This window comes from Hesperophylax consimilis, chromosome 29 (assembly GCF_061612785.1).
Source record: "Hesperophylax consimilis isolate HC1 chromosome 29, BYU_Hcon_1.0, whole genome shotgun sequence".
NCBI lineage: Eukaryota > Metazoa > Arthropoda > Insecta > Trichoptera > Limnephilidae > Hesperophylax > Hesperophylax consimilis.
Genome location: NC_142864.1, coordinates 17,698,990 through 17,717,705, shown reverse-complemented (window position 1 = coordinate 17,717,705; position 18,716 = coordinate 17,698,990). Strand labels below are relative to the sequence as shown.

General features: G+C 34.2%; 1 protein-coding gene across 2 annotated transcripts in view; it reads left to right on the top strand.

Annotated features, from left to right (window-relative positions):
- The window catches only part of CRMP (Collapsin Response Mediator Protein), a 104,160-nt gene that overhangs the window by 39,690 nt on the left and 45,754 nt on the right, over nucleotides 1-18,716 (top strand). For both annotated transcript variants that reach the window (XM_089649320.1, XM_089649319.1), the window contains exon 2: nucleotides 15,563-15,657. In XM_089649320.1, the coding sequence (XP_089505446.1) occupies nucleotides 15,563-15,657 (95 nt within the window). The remainder of the gene's footprint in view (nucleotides 1-15,562; nucleotides 15,658-18,716) is intronic.

Here is an 18,716-nt window from a genome sequence, read left to right as displayed (position 1 = left end):
TACTCCTAAACACATCATGTAAACCTACAAATTGCTGTAATTTTCTGTTTTTGTTTCTTGTGTTTGTATGACTTGTTGCATAGCTTTTATCAAATGTAATTTTATTCTCATTTTTTATGTTTCAAAGTATTTGTCAAATTAAAATTATACTACCAACCATGTAAAAGCCCTCTGGGCGTTAAATAAATAAAAATAAGAAGGATTTTAAAAGCTCCAATAATGAGAACAGTTTGTTTTCAACGGTTGGGGCCCGTCTCATTTTCACGAATAGCCCACTGACTCCTACAAAACAAATACTGATTGCAATGAAGTTCTTCGCATGATATAGCACCATGCTTATTGGTGGTCGTTGAAATTTTGAAACATCGTGATAGCTGTTTGATTTTGCAAAGAAACACGTTATAACATCTATTTAAAATGTCCAGGAATTGTAGTCAACCGCCCTAACAACTGAGCCAAATCCAGATTGGGTAGGACCATTATATGATATTTTTTTCGGGAATAATTAATTAATGAAAATCTTGGAAGCGTAAATTAGCCCACTTCCTGACATCCGATCGAGCTGAAACTCGGCAAACAGATTCGATGTCGATGACAACGCATCCTATCTATTGGTGACAAACATGTACACACACGAGAACACATACACATTTCTCTCAAATCGGATGACATTACAGCAGTTAATATACGAAATAAATGTCGGTTCTACCCCCGATCGGCATTTAGCGAGGTCGGGAGAGTTGTCGACTCAACTTCCTGGGTAGGAAGTTTCAATCCTTGTTAAACCATTTTTTTCAATTTTTTGCAGTTGATCACAATTTCTGGGGAGGAAGGTTCAATCCTCATTTAAACGAAAACAAAAAAGATGTATCTTAGTTCTATAACCTTACTCACTTAGATAAGTAGAAATCAAATAAGACAACAGTTTTTCAAAATCAGATAACAGTAATTATCGAAAAACTCCCAGACAACGTCGGGGACTTTAGCTAGTATTTAATAAAATATTTATATTTTCGTAGAAAGCAATCACTTTGTGGTTTAACATTTTAATGAAATAAAAACAATATTTTTTGTTTAAAACCACGAATTTTTATTAATTTTAAGACCGACCGGTTTCGCTTCACTCGAGCATCGTCAGGGTACAAAATTAAACTAATCAATACTACAAAATGTGTCATTATATATACATACAGAGGGAGATAGAAAGTAAAACCAAAATGAAACAACAATATATTAAAAGAAAACGATTAGTGTATATAAATATTATAATAATAGAGAATAGGCATTAATAATTGTAAAGTGATTAAGGGATACTGGGAATTTTACAGTTTACAGGGAATATTCCCAGTATTGGGCTTTTTGACAAATCTAATTGATTATTCAGAATTAAACTTTTGGTTTTAATGGCTTTCTTTATTTCTAGTGCTTCTAGGTTATTCAATTTGTTACTATGGTCTTTTTTATGGAGAATCTTAGCACCGGTGCTTTTATTGAAGGTATGATCTTTTTCAATAAGATGATTGGCAAACTCTGAAAAGCCATTGCTATTTTGGCATCTAAGATGTTCTTTAATCCTAATGTTGACATTGAGTGAAGCGAAACCGGTCAGTCTTAAAATTAATAAAAATTCGTGGTTTTAAACAAAAAATATTGTTTTTATTTCATTAAAATATTTATTACCAACTTTCCTTTCAAAGACTGTATCTATACCATGATTAAACAATTTATTTGTATGCATTACGTACATCTTCTCGTCAATACAATCAACGTCTAACCGTACTCCATTCAGTCCTGTGGACGCCCCCGGCATTCTCAACCATCCCCATTTGCCTCGTAAATCTGCTTGTCACGCCCTAGTCACTAAAACTCTGTAATAGCACAGTGGATGGAAGACGAATTGCCGTTTAAATCTGAAGCCGAGATAATTTTGTTTATCGCATGGAAGCATGGTGAGTTTGTACCAGGTACCGTTATTAGTAGCTGTGGATTTTGTACAGAATCGCGGGTTATACGGTGACTGGTAGTTAGTGGTAGATAAATGTAATATATGGCAATTTAATACTGTCACGCTATGCCAGAGATCGTAGATTGACATCACTGTGTTGATTTTGACAGACATTTTGAACGTTTAACGTTTAGGTAGGCCAGAAAGAATGGTCGATCTCCAAAAGGATATGAGAACCCTTTCGTGCAAATGTAAACTCAGCCATCCTGACAAATCGGCAATTGCGGAGCATTTAAATGAAACCTTACTTTGGATTTGTTCCTGACGTCCTGGGAAGACCCAAAACGCACAGGGCACGCCTAATTACGGATGCAATTGAAATTTACAAAATCAAATGAACAGAAATTAATTTAAAAAACATATTCAACAAGCAACTACAAATATAAAATCTCCTTTACTATGGTACTAAACTCTACAATAAAATCCCACTCTGAATGGGATCAATCATTCAAAACGCACAACAATAATTTTACATTTAAATCTCAAATAAAAATCAAACAAAATACAGACTGAAAGTGAAATCTCTCAACTAAACAACAACAAAAAAACATCTTTTAATATATTTATAATTACTTTGTATATCGATACCACTAATTTTTAATAATATGTACATGAAATCCTCAGCACGGTAGATCCCAGTGACGATATCATTATATCTATATGTTGCAAAAAAAGACAATAAAACACTCATTCTTATTATATTACTAGTAGTAAATTAGTATAACTATGTTTTTACTATAAAAATCATTCAACAAGTGAATTATCATTCACCGTGTACATAAAATTGACTACAAAATCGAACTAAATTCGCGCGTGGACTAACTTTAAGTTCAATATAGTGGCACAGTGTATAAATAGTCAACTAACCTCGCGATACAATCAATAACCTATTGTATAACGAATGCTAGCCATACCTATTACCTGTATATTATAACACAAGTTCCAACATAGGGCCGGACCTAGTAAGACAATTACTAGTGATTCTGTGAACAATTGAGTTTTTTTTTATAATTTCCTATATTGTTTTATGGGAATTCCGTAAAAGAGTTCCAACTTTTTTCAACCGTCTGGAGCCAGTGAGACTATGGCATCCACCATTGGAGTATTTTGTGAGGCTGAATGTAGTAGGGAAGTGATATGTTGGAGAGTACCTACCTGGCTATCAGATCTTTTTACCAATCACGGGTAAAGCCTCTTTAAGCAACGTTTCAATTCTGAATGGTGGTCTTACACCAGTGCCACATTGAGAGTATATTCCAATCTAGAACAAGCCGCAAGTATACTATATTTTATTTTGAATTAATTAATTGTGAAAAAACTCAATTTTATCAAATAAAATTTATTCGCTCACGTCGGGATTTGAACCCACCACCCTCGGGTGTCATACTTAATACTTTGCTAGCTAGCTGTGGACCAACTTCAACAAAGCATCTCTAAAAAGAATGGAAGTACAGTACAACAATTCATACCGAATAGTTTTTGGGCTGTCCTGGTACTGCAGTGCCACTGAGATGATTGTAGAAGGACCTGCTCCCGGATTCCGAGCACTAATGAAAAAACGGATCACCAGCTTTCGAAAACGAAACGAAAACGGTCTTGTGATGGCAGCACTGCACTTCTGGCAGGGAATTCTGATTTACAAGCGATGGAGCCAATTTCTGATGTCATAGATTAAAAAAATATCTAAATATATATTTTTTAAATGTATTACATGGTGTTTTTTTGTTCAGTTGAGTGGTTTCAGTTTCAGTCTGTATTTGGTGTCAGTATATTTTCTATTTCTGATCACCCTTTGTTTTGAATCCAGCTTTTTATTTAAGATATAAATGTTATAATATGGTTGTAAGTTTTGAATGAGAGTGGGATTTTGCTGTAGAGTTAAGTACCACAGTATAGGAAGCTCTTTTGTAAGTTGATATGTAATGTTATTAAGGCGATGCACTACGTCGTGTAATATTTTAAATTGAGACACTATCAATAACAACCCTTACGTAGATGGCGATAAGTTTTAAGCTGAAGAAGGAACTTTGATGTTAGAAATAAATTTTGGAAAATCGATCTAATTTTATTATGTGTTACGTCATCCAAAGGTTTTGTACGACTTGTGCACATAATATTATGTGGGTTGCAAAAGTGTCCAGATGTTACAGTAATGTCTTCGAATACGTAATTTAGATAATTTATTAATAACTTTTGACTATGCGAGTATAATACAGTTATATATTAAGGCGATGCACTACGTGGTGTAATATTTTAAATTGAGCCGCTATCAATAATAACCCTTACGGAGATGGCGATAAGGTTTAAATTACCGCTTAACACCATCCGCCTGTTTTGATTTATGCAAGAAAAAAACATGGCCAAAAAGTGCCTTTTATTTTATTTTGTGGATGTTCAGGCATAAATATTTTTTTTTTCGATCATTTTATAAATAACTTAATCTGCCACATTATACAATAAAATCATAACCGAAAATGGGTTCGTAAGTAGGAGATTTTGAACTTTAAAGCAGTTTTCATAGGCCTTATACATTATTTTTTTCTGAGCTTATAAAAAGACTTATCTAAAAAATACTCGATTCGGTCCTGCGTCCACAGCTCTAGGTCACGACCGCTCTTTGTACACATTTGAATTGTATTCAAGTCTTTTGATCGAACGATATAACTCATTATTTATTTTGTCCAAAGTTTTTTTTTTCAAATTCTTCTATTCATTATTTGGTTCCAATTTTGGCGTTGCCCGAAAATGGATCGATGTTTTATTGTTTAATAAATAATCGTATAGAATACTGTCAGTATCGCCCTGTTGAAAGACCACCAATCAACATTATTGAGACTTAGCTTGAAATTGGTTTAGCCGTATAAATTAATTATTAGTTAATTTATTGGACAATCTGGACTATTTATAACAAGTTTTTGTTTAACTATTTAAGTTTTTAAGTTCCAAAAGTTATTTTTGAAGATAATATCTATACATTTATTATGCCGAAACGTTAATTATATGAAATTCCCTCAATAGAAAAAAATCGCAAAGTAAGCTCCGAAACACATTTTGTTCTGTTATTTAATATGTTATAGGCATTAAAAAATTCTCAGTGTATCTTTAAACGCAACTAAAGCATTTTTCGAGAGTTTTTTGATGTATTTCATCTTCTATCGATTCATTTGATAAGTTCAGTAGCCAATTATCTAAACAGAAAAAAATGAGTATTGGATTTTATTAAAAATCTCCTCAAATTATTGGTATTCCGAATAAAATCGGGATCGCAGTCCATTTCCTGATAAAATTTTACTAAATCCTTATCATATCGGAACACGTGTTCGTGCACCTGCATTTGCCTTGATACGTTCGTATTTACTAACAGTTTATCAGGAAATGTAACCCGTTTTTAACCGTATTACGAATAATTTGAGGAGATTCTTAATAAATTAACAATATTTATATCATAAGTCTTTTCCGTGTGGTCACTTAACATGGCTAAAGCCATTTCAAGCAACGTTTCGATTCTGAATGTTGATGTTTCACCAGGACGATACTGAGAGCATCTATCACTTAGGACGGAAGTTCTGTGAAGGTTCTATTCAGGTTCTGTTATTATTTCAATTTCCTGAAACAACTTGCCAATAATGATAAAATAACAGAACTTGAAAATCAACTTTGAAATTTGATGAATTGTTCAAATTCTACGAAACAACCCATCCTTTGAAGTGAAATAAGAATTTATTTTATATGTTTGGGAACCATTATACCTAGTTAGATTTTTTTTCTTTCTTTTGTCAGTTTGTACACGAACACATTCTAGCGTGAATAAATTACACAAACATCGTAACAGTAAACAGACGTAAGCAGTAAGTGGTTTTTGCTGCACGTATCAAGAACTTTTCAATGTCACAGGTTAAAAAATAATAATTGTACGATATTTACAACCTTACAACATGCAGATATGAATTATTTAAATGAGCCATAGACATATGAATATTATTCATATGTCTATGAAATGAGTTGATAATTTCTTTACTAAAAATGCAATAATTTTGACATTATACATAATATATGTCATATGTACGGTCACAACTAGAATTCGCCTCAGTAATTTGGAATCCTCAATATCAAACATATCGTATTGAAAATATTCAGAAAAAATTTATGAAACACCTATCGTATCGTTTAAGTGACCATCAATTTGTCCCTGTCACTTTATATAAACGCAGAAAAATCTCTGATGCATTATTCTTACACAAAATCGTGAACTGCCTTGTTGATTCATCATTTCTGTTAGAAAGGATTGCATTTCGTTGCCCCAAGCAAAACACCAGATCGAACGATTTATTTAGAATACCACATTGTAAATCCAAATAGCGCAAAACTCTGTAATAGTATGTAGACATTTTCAGCCATAACTTGATATCATATCAAATTCAGCTTAATAAATTAATAAATTAAAATACTTTTATTTTATTCGATTTTTTTGTTGTGAAAATTACATTATTATCACCCGTAGTGAATAGTATAGCTATTCGAAAAGTTGTATTTTTTCTATTTGTTTTTAATATAATGTATTTCTTTATTATGTTTATTTTTTTGCCATTTAATATGTTGTGTAGGTAAAAAATACTAAATCAACATTTAACTCAATGAAACTTAATTGGTATAGAACATATGAACGTTTATTGTTATATTTTTTTACTGTACGACTGTTTGCTTACTAAATAAAAAGAAATAAAAAATATATTAATTACAACTTTAGTATACTTGTGTTCCTGATGAAGTGAACTTGGTTCATGAAACATGTTGAGATTTTGTATCGAAATAAAGTGATGTAAACAATGTTATTTGTGTTTTAATAAAAAATAAATAATGCCATCACAAAGTGAAAAGCAGTTAGAAGAAGTTTTCTTCGAAAAATTAAAAAAATATATATTATTAAGTGAACAACTTTTATGCTGAAACTAGCGAAGACCCTGTGAAAAATCACGGGATATTATAATTGTAGAATTTGAGAAGTTGAAAGTATTTATAATTTTTTTTATGTGAAACCACACAAGTGTCCTCAACTGCTCCCAACCTTCTAGATCCAGTGAGACTATGGCATCCCCGATCGGGGTATGTTGTGAGGCTGATGGTAGTGTGGAGAGGAATGAGATGGGAACCTTGCTATTCAGATCTGGTCACCAAACACGCCCAAAGCCATTTCAAGCAACGTTTCAATTCTGAATGGCGGTCTTACACCAGGGTGATACTAAGAGTATCTTCCACTCTGTAACGAGCCGCAAATAAACTATATATTTCCTTAAATGAGTAATTTTTGGAATAACATAAATTAATCTAAATTTTTTTTTTGTCGTAGCTGTACTTTTTTAATTATCCTGTATTGTAACATTTCTCCTTGTATTCATTTCATGTCATATGTAATGTGTTGTAATTGGACACGGTCCGTTAGTAAATAAATAAATCTCAGACCTGGTCACCAAAAACAGTTGAGGTTATTTTTTTATTATTTTATTTTATTTAATTATTTATTTAAGTTTTAATCCAGCGGGACTGGGAGGATAGTGCAATCCCAGTCTGCCATATTAAATGAAATGCAGTAAAACAGGGAAACAATAAAAAAAGTAAAAAATTATAAAAATGGAAATAAGATAAAACAAAGAGAAAAAAGTATACTAGGCAGGCACCTAAACATGAAATTAAAATATAAATCAAAAATAAAATAGTCATATAAATAGGTAATACAATAAAAACATGAATTAGGTCGCCGCATCATCTGCATCCATCGCTCATTGAGTGGGGAACTGAGCCACTCGGATGCAGCCACAACGATGATGTTGGTTGACTTCCGAGTCCTACCCCAGAAGCTGGCTAGTCGCTGGCGAAGTAAGGCGGGGAATGAGTGCACCCTCCCTTCAATAAACATTGTGGAGGCACTGCAAAACCTCGGTAGTTGCATGAGCTGCCTGTATGCATTATTGTAGCACACCCTCAGCTTGTCCCATTGCCCTGCTGGGTATTGTGTCCACAGTTCAGATGTGTACAGTGCAGTGCAGAATGCCTTGAAAAGTAATTTTCTGACATCATCGCTACAGTGGTAGAACCGCCTTGAGAGCATTCCGGCCCGTATATTGATTGCTCTTCTTTGTCGTTCCATGTCTTCTATATCCTTCATATCTTCGGTTGGGATATGTCCCAGATATTTAACCTGCGAGGCTACAAGTAGTTCTTTTCCGTCTAAACAGATTGGAGGAATGGGATTATGTTATAGGTTAGGTTTTTTATTTCACTTTTCTTAGAAATTGTGTTTTGTATCTGTTCTGTTCTGTTTTGTCTTGGAAGATTAGAATCAAAACAAATAATAGTTACGTCTCTCCACTACATATCTCTACTCTTTGTACGTTTAATCAATTATACCTATAACTCAAAGCGGATGGAACTGTCTCGCTGTCTGATCCTTTAGGCAGCATCCGATGTGGAAGGTTTGTTGTATATTGTAGAACGCAGCAGACTTATCCGGCATCGCTCAATTAGATATTTGTGCAGTCATTGTTAAGAGTATATTGTATCCATTAGTATTAATTTCTTTGCTTTTGAATTTTAGCTTTTCCAATTTTTTTTTCAACCCAACCTAACTTCACTGTCTTGAACTTTTCTTCGTGTTATATATCTTCTAGCTGACATGTAACGTCGTTGCTCGACTTTTCTCTACTTTCAATAAATATAATATTCATGTATTATATATATAAACCTTCCGGAAAATATTCTCTAAATGATAGTGAAAACCGCATCAATCTTCGTTATTACACAGTTAAGAAGAACTAAGAGCACAAATAGACAGACGCGGATAGTGACTTTGTTTAATACTATTTAGAGATTAGCCACGATTATGAATTTACTAAAAGTTTATCAGGAAACAGCCTGTATTCCGGTTATTCGTTCATTATGATCTGGGATGTTCCGGGATGTTCCCTAACGTTCCAGACTATTACCGAATATATTCCACAACATTCCAGAATGTTCTGGAATGTTGTGGAATGCTCTCGAATACTCTCGAATGTTCTTTGGACTGTTTAAGAAATTTGTACCGGGTGATACTTCCAGCCCTTATATTTTCAAAAGCACGCCCTTCAGGTAAAAACGGGAACCTTCTTAATGGATGGTGGATAGAGAACTACCACACCATATAACTCCTTTTATCGCACTGGGACTACAGAGCACAGCACTACATCTGGGAGACCAGAAATCTTTATCTTAATATTGATTAGGATTTCTGGTCTACTTTCTCATTATTATTAGTAGGTATATATGCCTATTTTCTTTAGAACCATTCCTTCCATGATACATCGAAGTTATATTGGTTTTGAGCTACTCCAAAGCCATTTTTTTCATTCCTTACTCTATGTATGCAGGGCATAAAAGACAACTCGTTATTTACACTAACTAAAAAGTGCTGAACTAATTTGGCTTTGAATGTGTCAAAATTTATATGTAAAATATCAAGCGACATCATTGCCCAGTCTGTGTATTCTCTCCAAAACACGGTGTTACTGTTGTGAAATAGTATATTCCATCTAGAATGCTTTGTAGGTACATGTAAAAACGACAAATATATAGCGTCAGGGCAGTCAAATCTTGAATAAACAATTTTATAATAATAATATTTGGATGATTTTTATAGCCCCGATTTTGTGCAAAATCACCTCAAGGGCGCTGTAAATAAAATTATACAATAAAAGGAGATCAAATATTTTTCGACTCTCATATAATTTCGATAAATTGAGTAATGTTTCATAATTGATTTTATCTTTTTTTTATTTTTCATTTCAATCAATTTCAAGTCTATTTCCATTTATAGCTCAATTCGTGTTCCAGCCTAAATCTATTTGTCCCTAGGCCTACGATATTTTGAAAAGTGAGTATTGAAGCTCTGACGAAGCTTTGTCGTACTACAACTACAATTATAATAAAAGTCCCCCATACATTGAAAACATTTTTAACAGCTTTCGTACGTGTCGGGAGCTGTCACCGACGCATTTAAAAATACGTTTTAACACGTCTCGTCGACGGCACAATAATTTCCATTACGAGCTGTTTATTACTAAAATTTACCGAAGCTTTTAAAAATAGCTTTTTTGTAAAGAGCGCTCCGAGCTGCCATAGAATTAAGTCTGTTAAAATGGTTTACTTTCACAAATAATATGTCTAACTTATATCATAATTTCTGGTAAAGTAGAGCTTCAGGCGAAGCTTAATACCAAATCACTATTTCAATTAATCTTTATAACGAATTGGTGTACATTATGAATACCAAAAAATATGCTTTAGATAAATTGAAGGTTTTTCTATTGAATTTTACGTTTCGCTTGAGTAGAATACAAATAAAAAAATAAATTACTCAGTAAAAAATATAAATATATAATATTTTTTCAATAGAAATGTATCAACGCGTAAAGGAAACAACTTTTTAAAAATACAGTATTATAGCTAAGATTATCTGTGACAGTTTCACTTGATTAACTTTTTTGCTTTCTTATAAAATTATTTACAAAATAAATAAGAACCAGTTTTGTGCTTGAAATCGAACGTTTCTAGACTCCGTTTGTCAAGCGATTTTAATGTCTATTACCTACAATATAAGGTATACCAAGAATATACAAATTTTTGGCTTGTAGCTTCCTCTTAACAGCACTCAGAAATATCGATTTGGGAAGAATGTTTACGAAAGATGGAAAGACTGATGGAGATATTGAAAGAAGGGTAAATGCAGTTAACTGCATTAATGGAGGACTGAACGCGGTTGGCGCTAACAAAAAGCTGTCCAAAGAAGCGAAGCTAGCAGTCTACAATGGATTACTGGTACCTACACTGATGTATGGCAGTGAAGCACGGAATTGACAAAGGAAGGATCAAAGCAAACTAAATGCTGTAGTAATGAGATACCTGAGGCGTATGCGTGGTAAAACCATGTATGATACACTTTGTATAAACAGTATATTTAGTGTTATAATATTAGATTGGATAAGGCACACTGGCACTACATGACATGACATGAGATGACCACCAATAATACTAAATTACCCTTTTTAAGTTTGTTATAGTTAAGCGCACTTGAAGTAAAATGACACTAAACTGCACTATATAAATGCTATATTTTTATTATTATTATATGATCGTGTGAGAAATGTGGAGATCCGCAAATAATGCAAGGCTGATGTATGCTTCGTGAGTAAGATTAAGAAAGTGACGCTCAGATTGTTTGGGCATATAGATAGAGCGAGTGAACGAAGGAAGGATAATATATGACGGAAATGTGAATGGTTAAACGAAATCGGGAACGCCCGAAGAAGACCTGGCACGATCAAGTCAGAATAATAATAGAGTATGTATGAATATGGATGAGGCAAGGGGTGTGTGCCAAGACCGAGTTGTTTGGCGGTCCGTCCTCTCTGCCTGCCCCGGCGGGAAAACGGCGTGATGGTTAGTTAGAAATATGTGACCAGAGTTTTAAACACCCCATCCTTAGTTTATGAAAATACGATGTAGATATAATTTTGGGTTAAACGCCCGCATGGATACCGTTTAGAACTGTTGTCACTTCAATAATATTTCGTTGATATCTGGCACCGTGGCTTTGTGTAACTTGATAGGGCGCACTTAGAAAAGCTGGAAAAATTGTTGACTTAGTGACCTTACGTAAATAACACCAAGTGGAAGGAAGACATGGGAAGAAAACGTCTTCTAATATTACTTCAAAATACACAAAGTGAAGTACGAAACACCGTAGAAGAAAGATAATAATATTGTGTTAGTAGCCGAGTTGACCAAACCTAATGGTTCCTCCATCATTGCACAAGCAACAATTTCCACTATAATGATGGCAGTAGGAGGAATTCAAATATTGTCAGGATTTTTTTTTAAATAATGCACAAGATTCCCAACCGACTGGAGCCAGTGAGACTATGGCATCCCCAATTGGAGAATGTTGTGAGGCTGAAGGTTGTGGGGAGGGGAAGGAGATGGCGAAGAGAAAGGTTGATAGCTACCTAATAGTAACACAATTACACAATAGTAACACTATCTTGTTGAATAATATGACAAGCAAATTGAGTAGGTAATACACTAATGGCAAATATAAGAATAATAATAAAAAATTGTAAAAAAAATTAAAATTTGAAAGAAAATGAGTATGTAAAACGAAGATACAACTAGGCGTTCATGATAAATAATTATCAGATTACTTTTTTAGTAATATTTTGGAATCAGTCCTGCCTAGATCTAATAACCATTTTGTTATTTTTGGACCGAAGGATGAAAATTCACACAGTTTCAGCTGTGAAGAGATTTTGTTGTATATTTTAGGACCGAGATGTGAAAATAGTTTTTGATAAGCCGCTCTGTTGCTTGTTGTAACGGAATTTTCTTTCTTCCCTTACTTCTGGTTTGATGTTTGTGTTCGGCTATAATTGAACTGAACTTAATGTGATTACCGCACAAGAGTCTCAACTGCCCGTAACCAGTGTGACATTGGCATACTCAAGGTGAGATTGTGGGTCTGAAGAAAGTGGGGAAAGGAGAAGATGTGGTTGGGTTGAAAGTAGTTGATTATTCAGATCTGTTCACGATGCACGAATTTCGGTTTGAATATCCAGAGCGATATTGGTGGTATAGAGTTATCTGCCGCAAATTAAATTCTATACGAAAACATGTACGCTCTATGAGTAATATTGTCACTGAACGAGTCACCAGCATTTATGACTGCAAGCAATAGCAATCCCCATTTTTATTTTTTTTTTAAATAATTGTCTTTCGTAATGTTTTCCCCACTGGGATTTCCCGTGCTGGGAAAGACATTTAACGTTTTCATCATTTTATTTTATTTTATTAAATTTTTATATAATATAATGTATCTCACTTCAATCAGTCTGTGTTTGGTTGTAATGTCCTATCAATTTCGTGTCTCCCTGTGTCCCAAATCCAATGTTTTACGAACGCTTTGAATTTATTGATATTGGTTTGTTTTTTGTAGGAGAGGGGTAATTTGTTATAAAGTTTTATGCCGTAGTAAATGAAATTTCTTTGTCCATTGTCTTCGTTTTTGCTTGTTGGATGTATTTTCAATTGTAGGATCTAGTGATTTTGTTAGGTATGTTCGTTAGTAGACCAAGAGTATTTTTTGTGAGTTTAATGAAGGTTTTAGCATAGAGTTGTTTAAGTGACATGATGTTTAGATTATTAAAAAATATGGTCAGAGAAAGTTCTGATAGGTACTTTGAGTAGTATTTTCAAGATAGCTTTTTGCGTTATAATTAGATTTAAAGTGAATTTGCACTTCCCCATCCAAGTGTTCCATATTCTAATAAAGATTGACATATGACCACGTAGATTCTGATGATTCTCTTTTGACATGAACATATTTGTTTTAAAAAAGTGTGTAAGTTTCTTTGAAATTGTTAGTTGTACAGTTTATATGTTCTATCCATTTAAGATTTTTATCGATTTCTATGCCTAGATAACTTATGTGGTTGACCTTTTTCTAATGACGGACAGTCGCATAGTCGTTTTATATCTTGGCAATCGTTGATTTTTATACTGAAGTTCGATAATTCATCTTCCGTGTTGCTTATTTTGAATGCAATATGTTTAATTTTCTTCCCATTCAGGGTAAGTGTGTTTAAATTTAGCCATTTCTTGATATTGTATAAAGCAGCTTAAGCTTTGTTAAATGTTTGCTGAGTTTGCTCCCAGTTTTCTTCATTTGTAACATCTACAGTTGATAACGCGGTGTCATCGGCAAAACTTATAATTTCACCATCGGTTTCTATATTGCACAAGTGGTCAACGTAAATTAAAAACAAGATCGGACCCAAAACGCTACCCTGGGGCACACCAAATTTTATGTCAAGTGGTTGGCTAGATTTATTACCAATTTTTACTATTTGTTTTCTATTTGTAATGTAGCTTTTGAATAATCGGGTGGCGGGTATGGATACCGAGGTACCGCGGTCCTGGAAACCATTCATTCGATAACCAACACCTCTGCCATAGGTTACCCCCAGTACGTCGCTACATTTGGTCACTTAGTAGGGGTACACGGGTTCACGGAGTGAGGTTTGTCCAGGTCTTTGCACCGCACGTAGAAAACATACTGATAAAAAAATATTGCTAATTATTAAGAATCTCTTCAAATTATTCAGAATCCGGTTAAAAACGGGATTGCAGTAACGAATGAATTTATAGGTATCCTGATAAAAATTTTGTAAAATACTAATGTTTTGTCACGATGTCGGAACACGTGTTAATCCTAACATTTTCGCATTTCATCGTTATATTTTACTAAACAAACACGTTTTCCGATATTATTACGAATTTACTAAAAGCTTATCAGGAAGCGGCCTGCAGTCCCATTTTTAACCAGATTATCAATAATTTGAATAAATCAGCAGTACCTACTCACTTTCTTATGATCCGTCTGCCCATGAATTGTGTGGAGGCAGGATTGATCCTTTGATCTATCAAGCCGGACTCTCTCGACACACCGCCTTTCACCGCAAGGAGGGATGAATTCAAACATTCGTCTCTCCTGGACACACCCCTCACAACTTTTTCCTTCCCAGAACATTGGAATTTGATAGATAAGTGACAAGTGTATGTACTAACCAGCAACCTTACTTAAAAACATCCTCGTAGCATCCTCAAACATGGCGTAAGCGAAATTTTTTACCTCATATATAATTGGAGTTAATTTAAAAAACAACCTTCCTACAGCCCCTACCTTGACGTATATCATAACGTTATACATTTATACCGCAGTGCGGAAAGCATCTCGTGAGCAATATCATAAATAAAATTCTCATAAAAAGGAAAGGCTTTAGATGAAATTCAGTCCAATACTTGATTCGAAAAAAGGTAAAAAATATTGTGTGTTATTATTTCAGAAAATAATTTTCTGAAATCAATGTGTTATGTTATTTTAGTTAGGTACTTACTAGCGGCAGGTTCTAGACTACGGCCTGAAAGGTTCTAGACTTTACTAAGCGCGTGTGACTTCTATATAAATACCACACCTCTGTACCTAGAGTCAGTCTATTAATCATGAGCCAACCGGGTCCACCATACCTTTGGCTTACTTCACACTGGAGTACCATGAAGACCCATGGTTTGATGGACACCATAGAGACTCCGACTTCATCGTCGTGATCATGGACCACGGATACACATCCCACCGTGATGTGGCCTACATGCATCCCATCGTGATGCACATCAACTAATGACTACATCGTTGTTTGTCGTCAGCAATAACTGTGACTACTCTGGCTACTCTACGTGAACTTTGTAATTCGACTACCTCAATAAAGAAACTGCTAGGATACCACACGCATCTTTCATTCGCATCTCCTTACCATCAAATCCCCTGAAGTGTCCAACACATCAATACTAATTTCCAAAATTTCAAAGCAAATTTGAATTTGTTGAACGTCTGAAATAATTAGTGTGTTTGATATCGGAAGAGGAAGATTAAGAAGATGAAAAACGCCATTAACAGATTGTTTTCTTCTTTATTTACAGAGTTCCCAGAACCGTCTGCTGATCAAAAACGGCAAGGTGGTCAACGATGACGGTATGCAAGATGCTGACGTCTACATTGAAGACGGAATCATCAAGTAAGTTCGATACCCACCTTCTAAAAATTATGATCTCTCCACTTCACTCATTCAAGACATTTTTCGGTCTGCCGCAGGGTTCTCCCCGATATTATGTCGGCAGATCGATATATTCGTATCTCACTTCACTGAAGACGGAATCATCGAGTAAGTTCGAAACTCAATACCCACCTTCATCGCTATACTATCTCTCCACTTCACTCCTAATCCACTTTTGATGATAACTTCTAGTATACTTTTGTTGTAATAATTTAGGTAGCTTAAAAAAACTTCAAAAACAATTCAGAATAAAGGAACGAGACAAATTTTGAAGTGTAATAAATATAAAGCAATACGGAAAATTCTTAATGATATAATATAATATAATGTCTGTACAATTCTATTGAGTGTAACTACATAGATATATATGCAAATAGTCTCACTTATTTTAAAAAGCAAATTAGCAATAGATTGTGAATGTTTGTTGTTTTTTTTTTATTTACTCTATTTGTTTTCTGTTTTATTTTTGTTTCTCTTGTTTTTTTGGATCATATATTTATCTGTATGTTTTGTTTCTGATATCTCCTTTTTTTGCCTTTGCTCACGTTTTGCTGTTTATATATTTTTTGTTAATACATAGTGTATAATGACACTTAATCTGTGCATGATGTGAACATTTTTAAGTGGACTGTTGACATATACGTTTTTTTTTTGCAGCGCTTATCTAATGATTTTTTTTCATGTTAATAGTCTGTAAATGTTCCTAAACAATAAATAAATAAATAAAAATATAATGAGTGCTAAGAATTTTCTAAAACTTTTTTGTTTTTTTCTACTATTTTTACTACCAACTGACTTTAAAGACAAACTAATAATAATAATATCTTTATTTGGGAAAGTTTACACATTACAACTATACATACATATTATGGTGTACATTGATTTGTAACTTTTATATTTAAGGTTATAAAATTAACAAAAAAATACAAACATAATATTGTGAAGGTAAAAAGAAAATAAAAGTACAGTTGAGGTTTCTCAAATACCGCCTCACTAGGCTAGCCTGTGTTGAGGCAGAATTTTTCGTGTTAGTTCCTAATACCTTTGAACATACCTATACTTGTATTAAGATGTATTCGCTCAATAATGTGGTGACTTCAATAACTGCGAATTTGGGTGAATGTACCGGTGAAGGCCCTATTCTTATTTTTGATCCAAATTTTTACATTATCTTTGAAATTTTTTTGTGAATCACATTGTTTTATGTTGTCTGGAAGAATATTGTTGAGTCTTGTCGCAAAGTATTAAAAGTTTCGTTGACCAAACGTAGTATGTACTATCGGTATTTGTAGTAAGTTTTTACAACAAAGTTCTCCACACACATCATACAAGACAGAAATAAAACATTAGACTAAAAAGATTTAACAAATTTAAAACACATAATTGTTTCCCGTATAGAGGCATTCTAATGCGTAGCTTAGTTTCCATTGAAATTCAAAATTTTCCCGTATTAAGCATATGTAAAGATAAATTTTAAAAAAATAGTCTGTAATAAACGTATAACTAAGAAGAGATTTAAACCCGTGACCTCCGGGTTGCTAATCGAGAATACCGCACAAGAGTCGCAACTGTTGCGAGGCTGATGAAGGTAGTGGGAATGGAAAAGAGGTGGGGAGTAGAACGGTGGGAAACAAACACGGCTAAAGCCATTTCAAGCATCGTTTAAATTCTGAATGATGGTGTTACACCAGAGCTATACTGAGAGTATCTTCTACTCTAAAACGTGCCTCAAATATATCTCATATTGTTAAAATGAATAAAATTGTGAAATAACACAAATCAATCAAATAAAATTTACTTACCAACGTCGGGATTTGAACAGGTGACCTTCGACCTGCTAGTCGAGAGTCTTACCGCTCGACCACGGTGGTCAAATTTAGTTAATCAGAAAGTTCCTCAACAGCATTGTAATCAAAACAGAGTCCAATAATATAAGTTCAACAGACCTTCGTATCTTTACAAGCATTACAGAGGACGTTGGTGTTTATTCTGATTAAAAAACAGCTATTTCCATAAACCAGAACCATAAAACGAATAAATTATTAGCCCGGTCATGGTTGGTTGTGTTGGGTTAGGAATTAATTCATTAGGAGACCGCACCTGCCAATTAATCGGGAGTGAGAGGGGTGGGGAAGGTTGGGAACGAATTGGAGCCTCGTTAATTAGCGGCAAGTGTCGAAAAACAACGATTAATTTGTGGGGCGCAACGATAAGGGTGAATATTTTTTAAATTGTGATGAATTTAAAATTCTTTCACACCATAGATATCCAAATTGGTAGACTGGCCCTTGCATGAAATCCGGGTATCATTTCGACGAGCTGGAACCAAACAACATGACCATATTTTTGGCACCAGGGGGGTTAGAGAATGCTTTGAATAATCTATGATATCAGTCGTACGTTGAACGCAGAAGGGTGCACATTGAAATAACCAAATTCTGCACAGTAAAGTAAAGTTTGGTAAAGTCAGGTAACTGTTTGAAGCGCAGTCCATTGTGAGACTTTTCAGCGCAGGATCTGAATTTTCGTAGAAACAGTTTAAAAACCGAACCGCTTTCAAATCGGGTTGCGTAGCGACGCTAAAAATGAGTGAGGTGGGTAAATTACTACACATTTGTAAAAGTGTCTAACTGAATAGTGTAACAACATATTTAGTTTTGGAAATTAGCCCGAACTTTTGATTACGCAGCGAGCAATTAGCGCGTCATTGCAAAAATATAATCGTTCGTAACCCGATTTTATTTTTGCAGATTAAAAGGTGATATTACAATGCGAGTCGCCTGTATACTGACAGATTCATTTATCGACAAATTTCAGAAAGGGAAACGGTCAATTATGCCCCCCTACCAGCTCCTCGCTTCATTCGCATTCATATATCATCTCATAAACATCTCTTCTATTATCCTGATTCTCGACATGGCCCATCTAAACTATTTGGTTCACTTGATCGTGCCATGTCTTCCTCGGACATCCCTGACTTGACCCGATCTTGAAATCCAGATTCGCGTCATATATTCTCC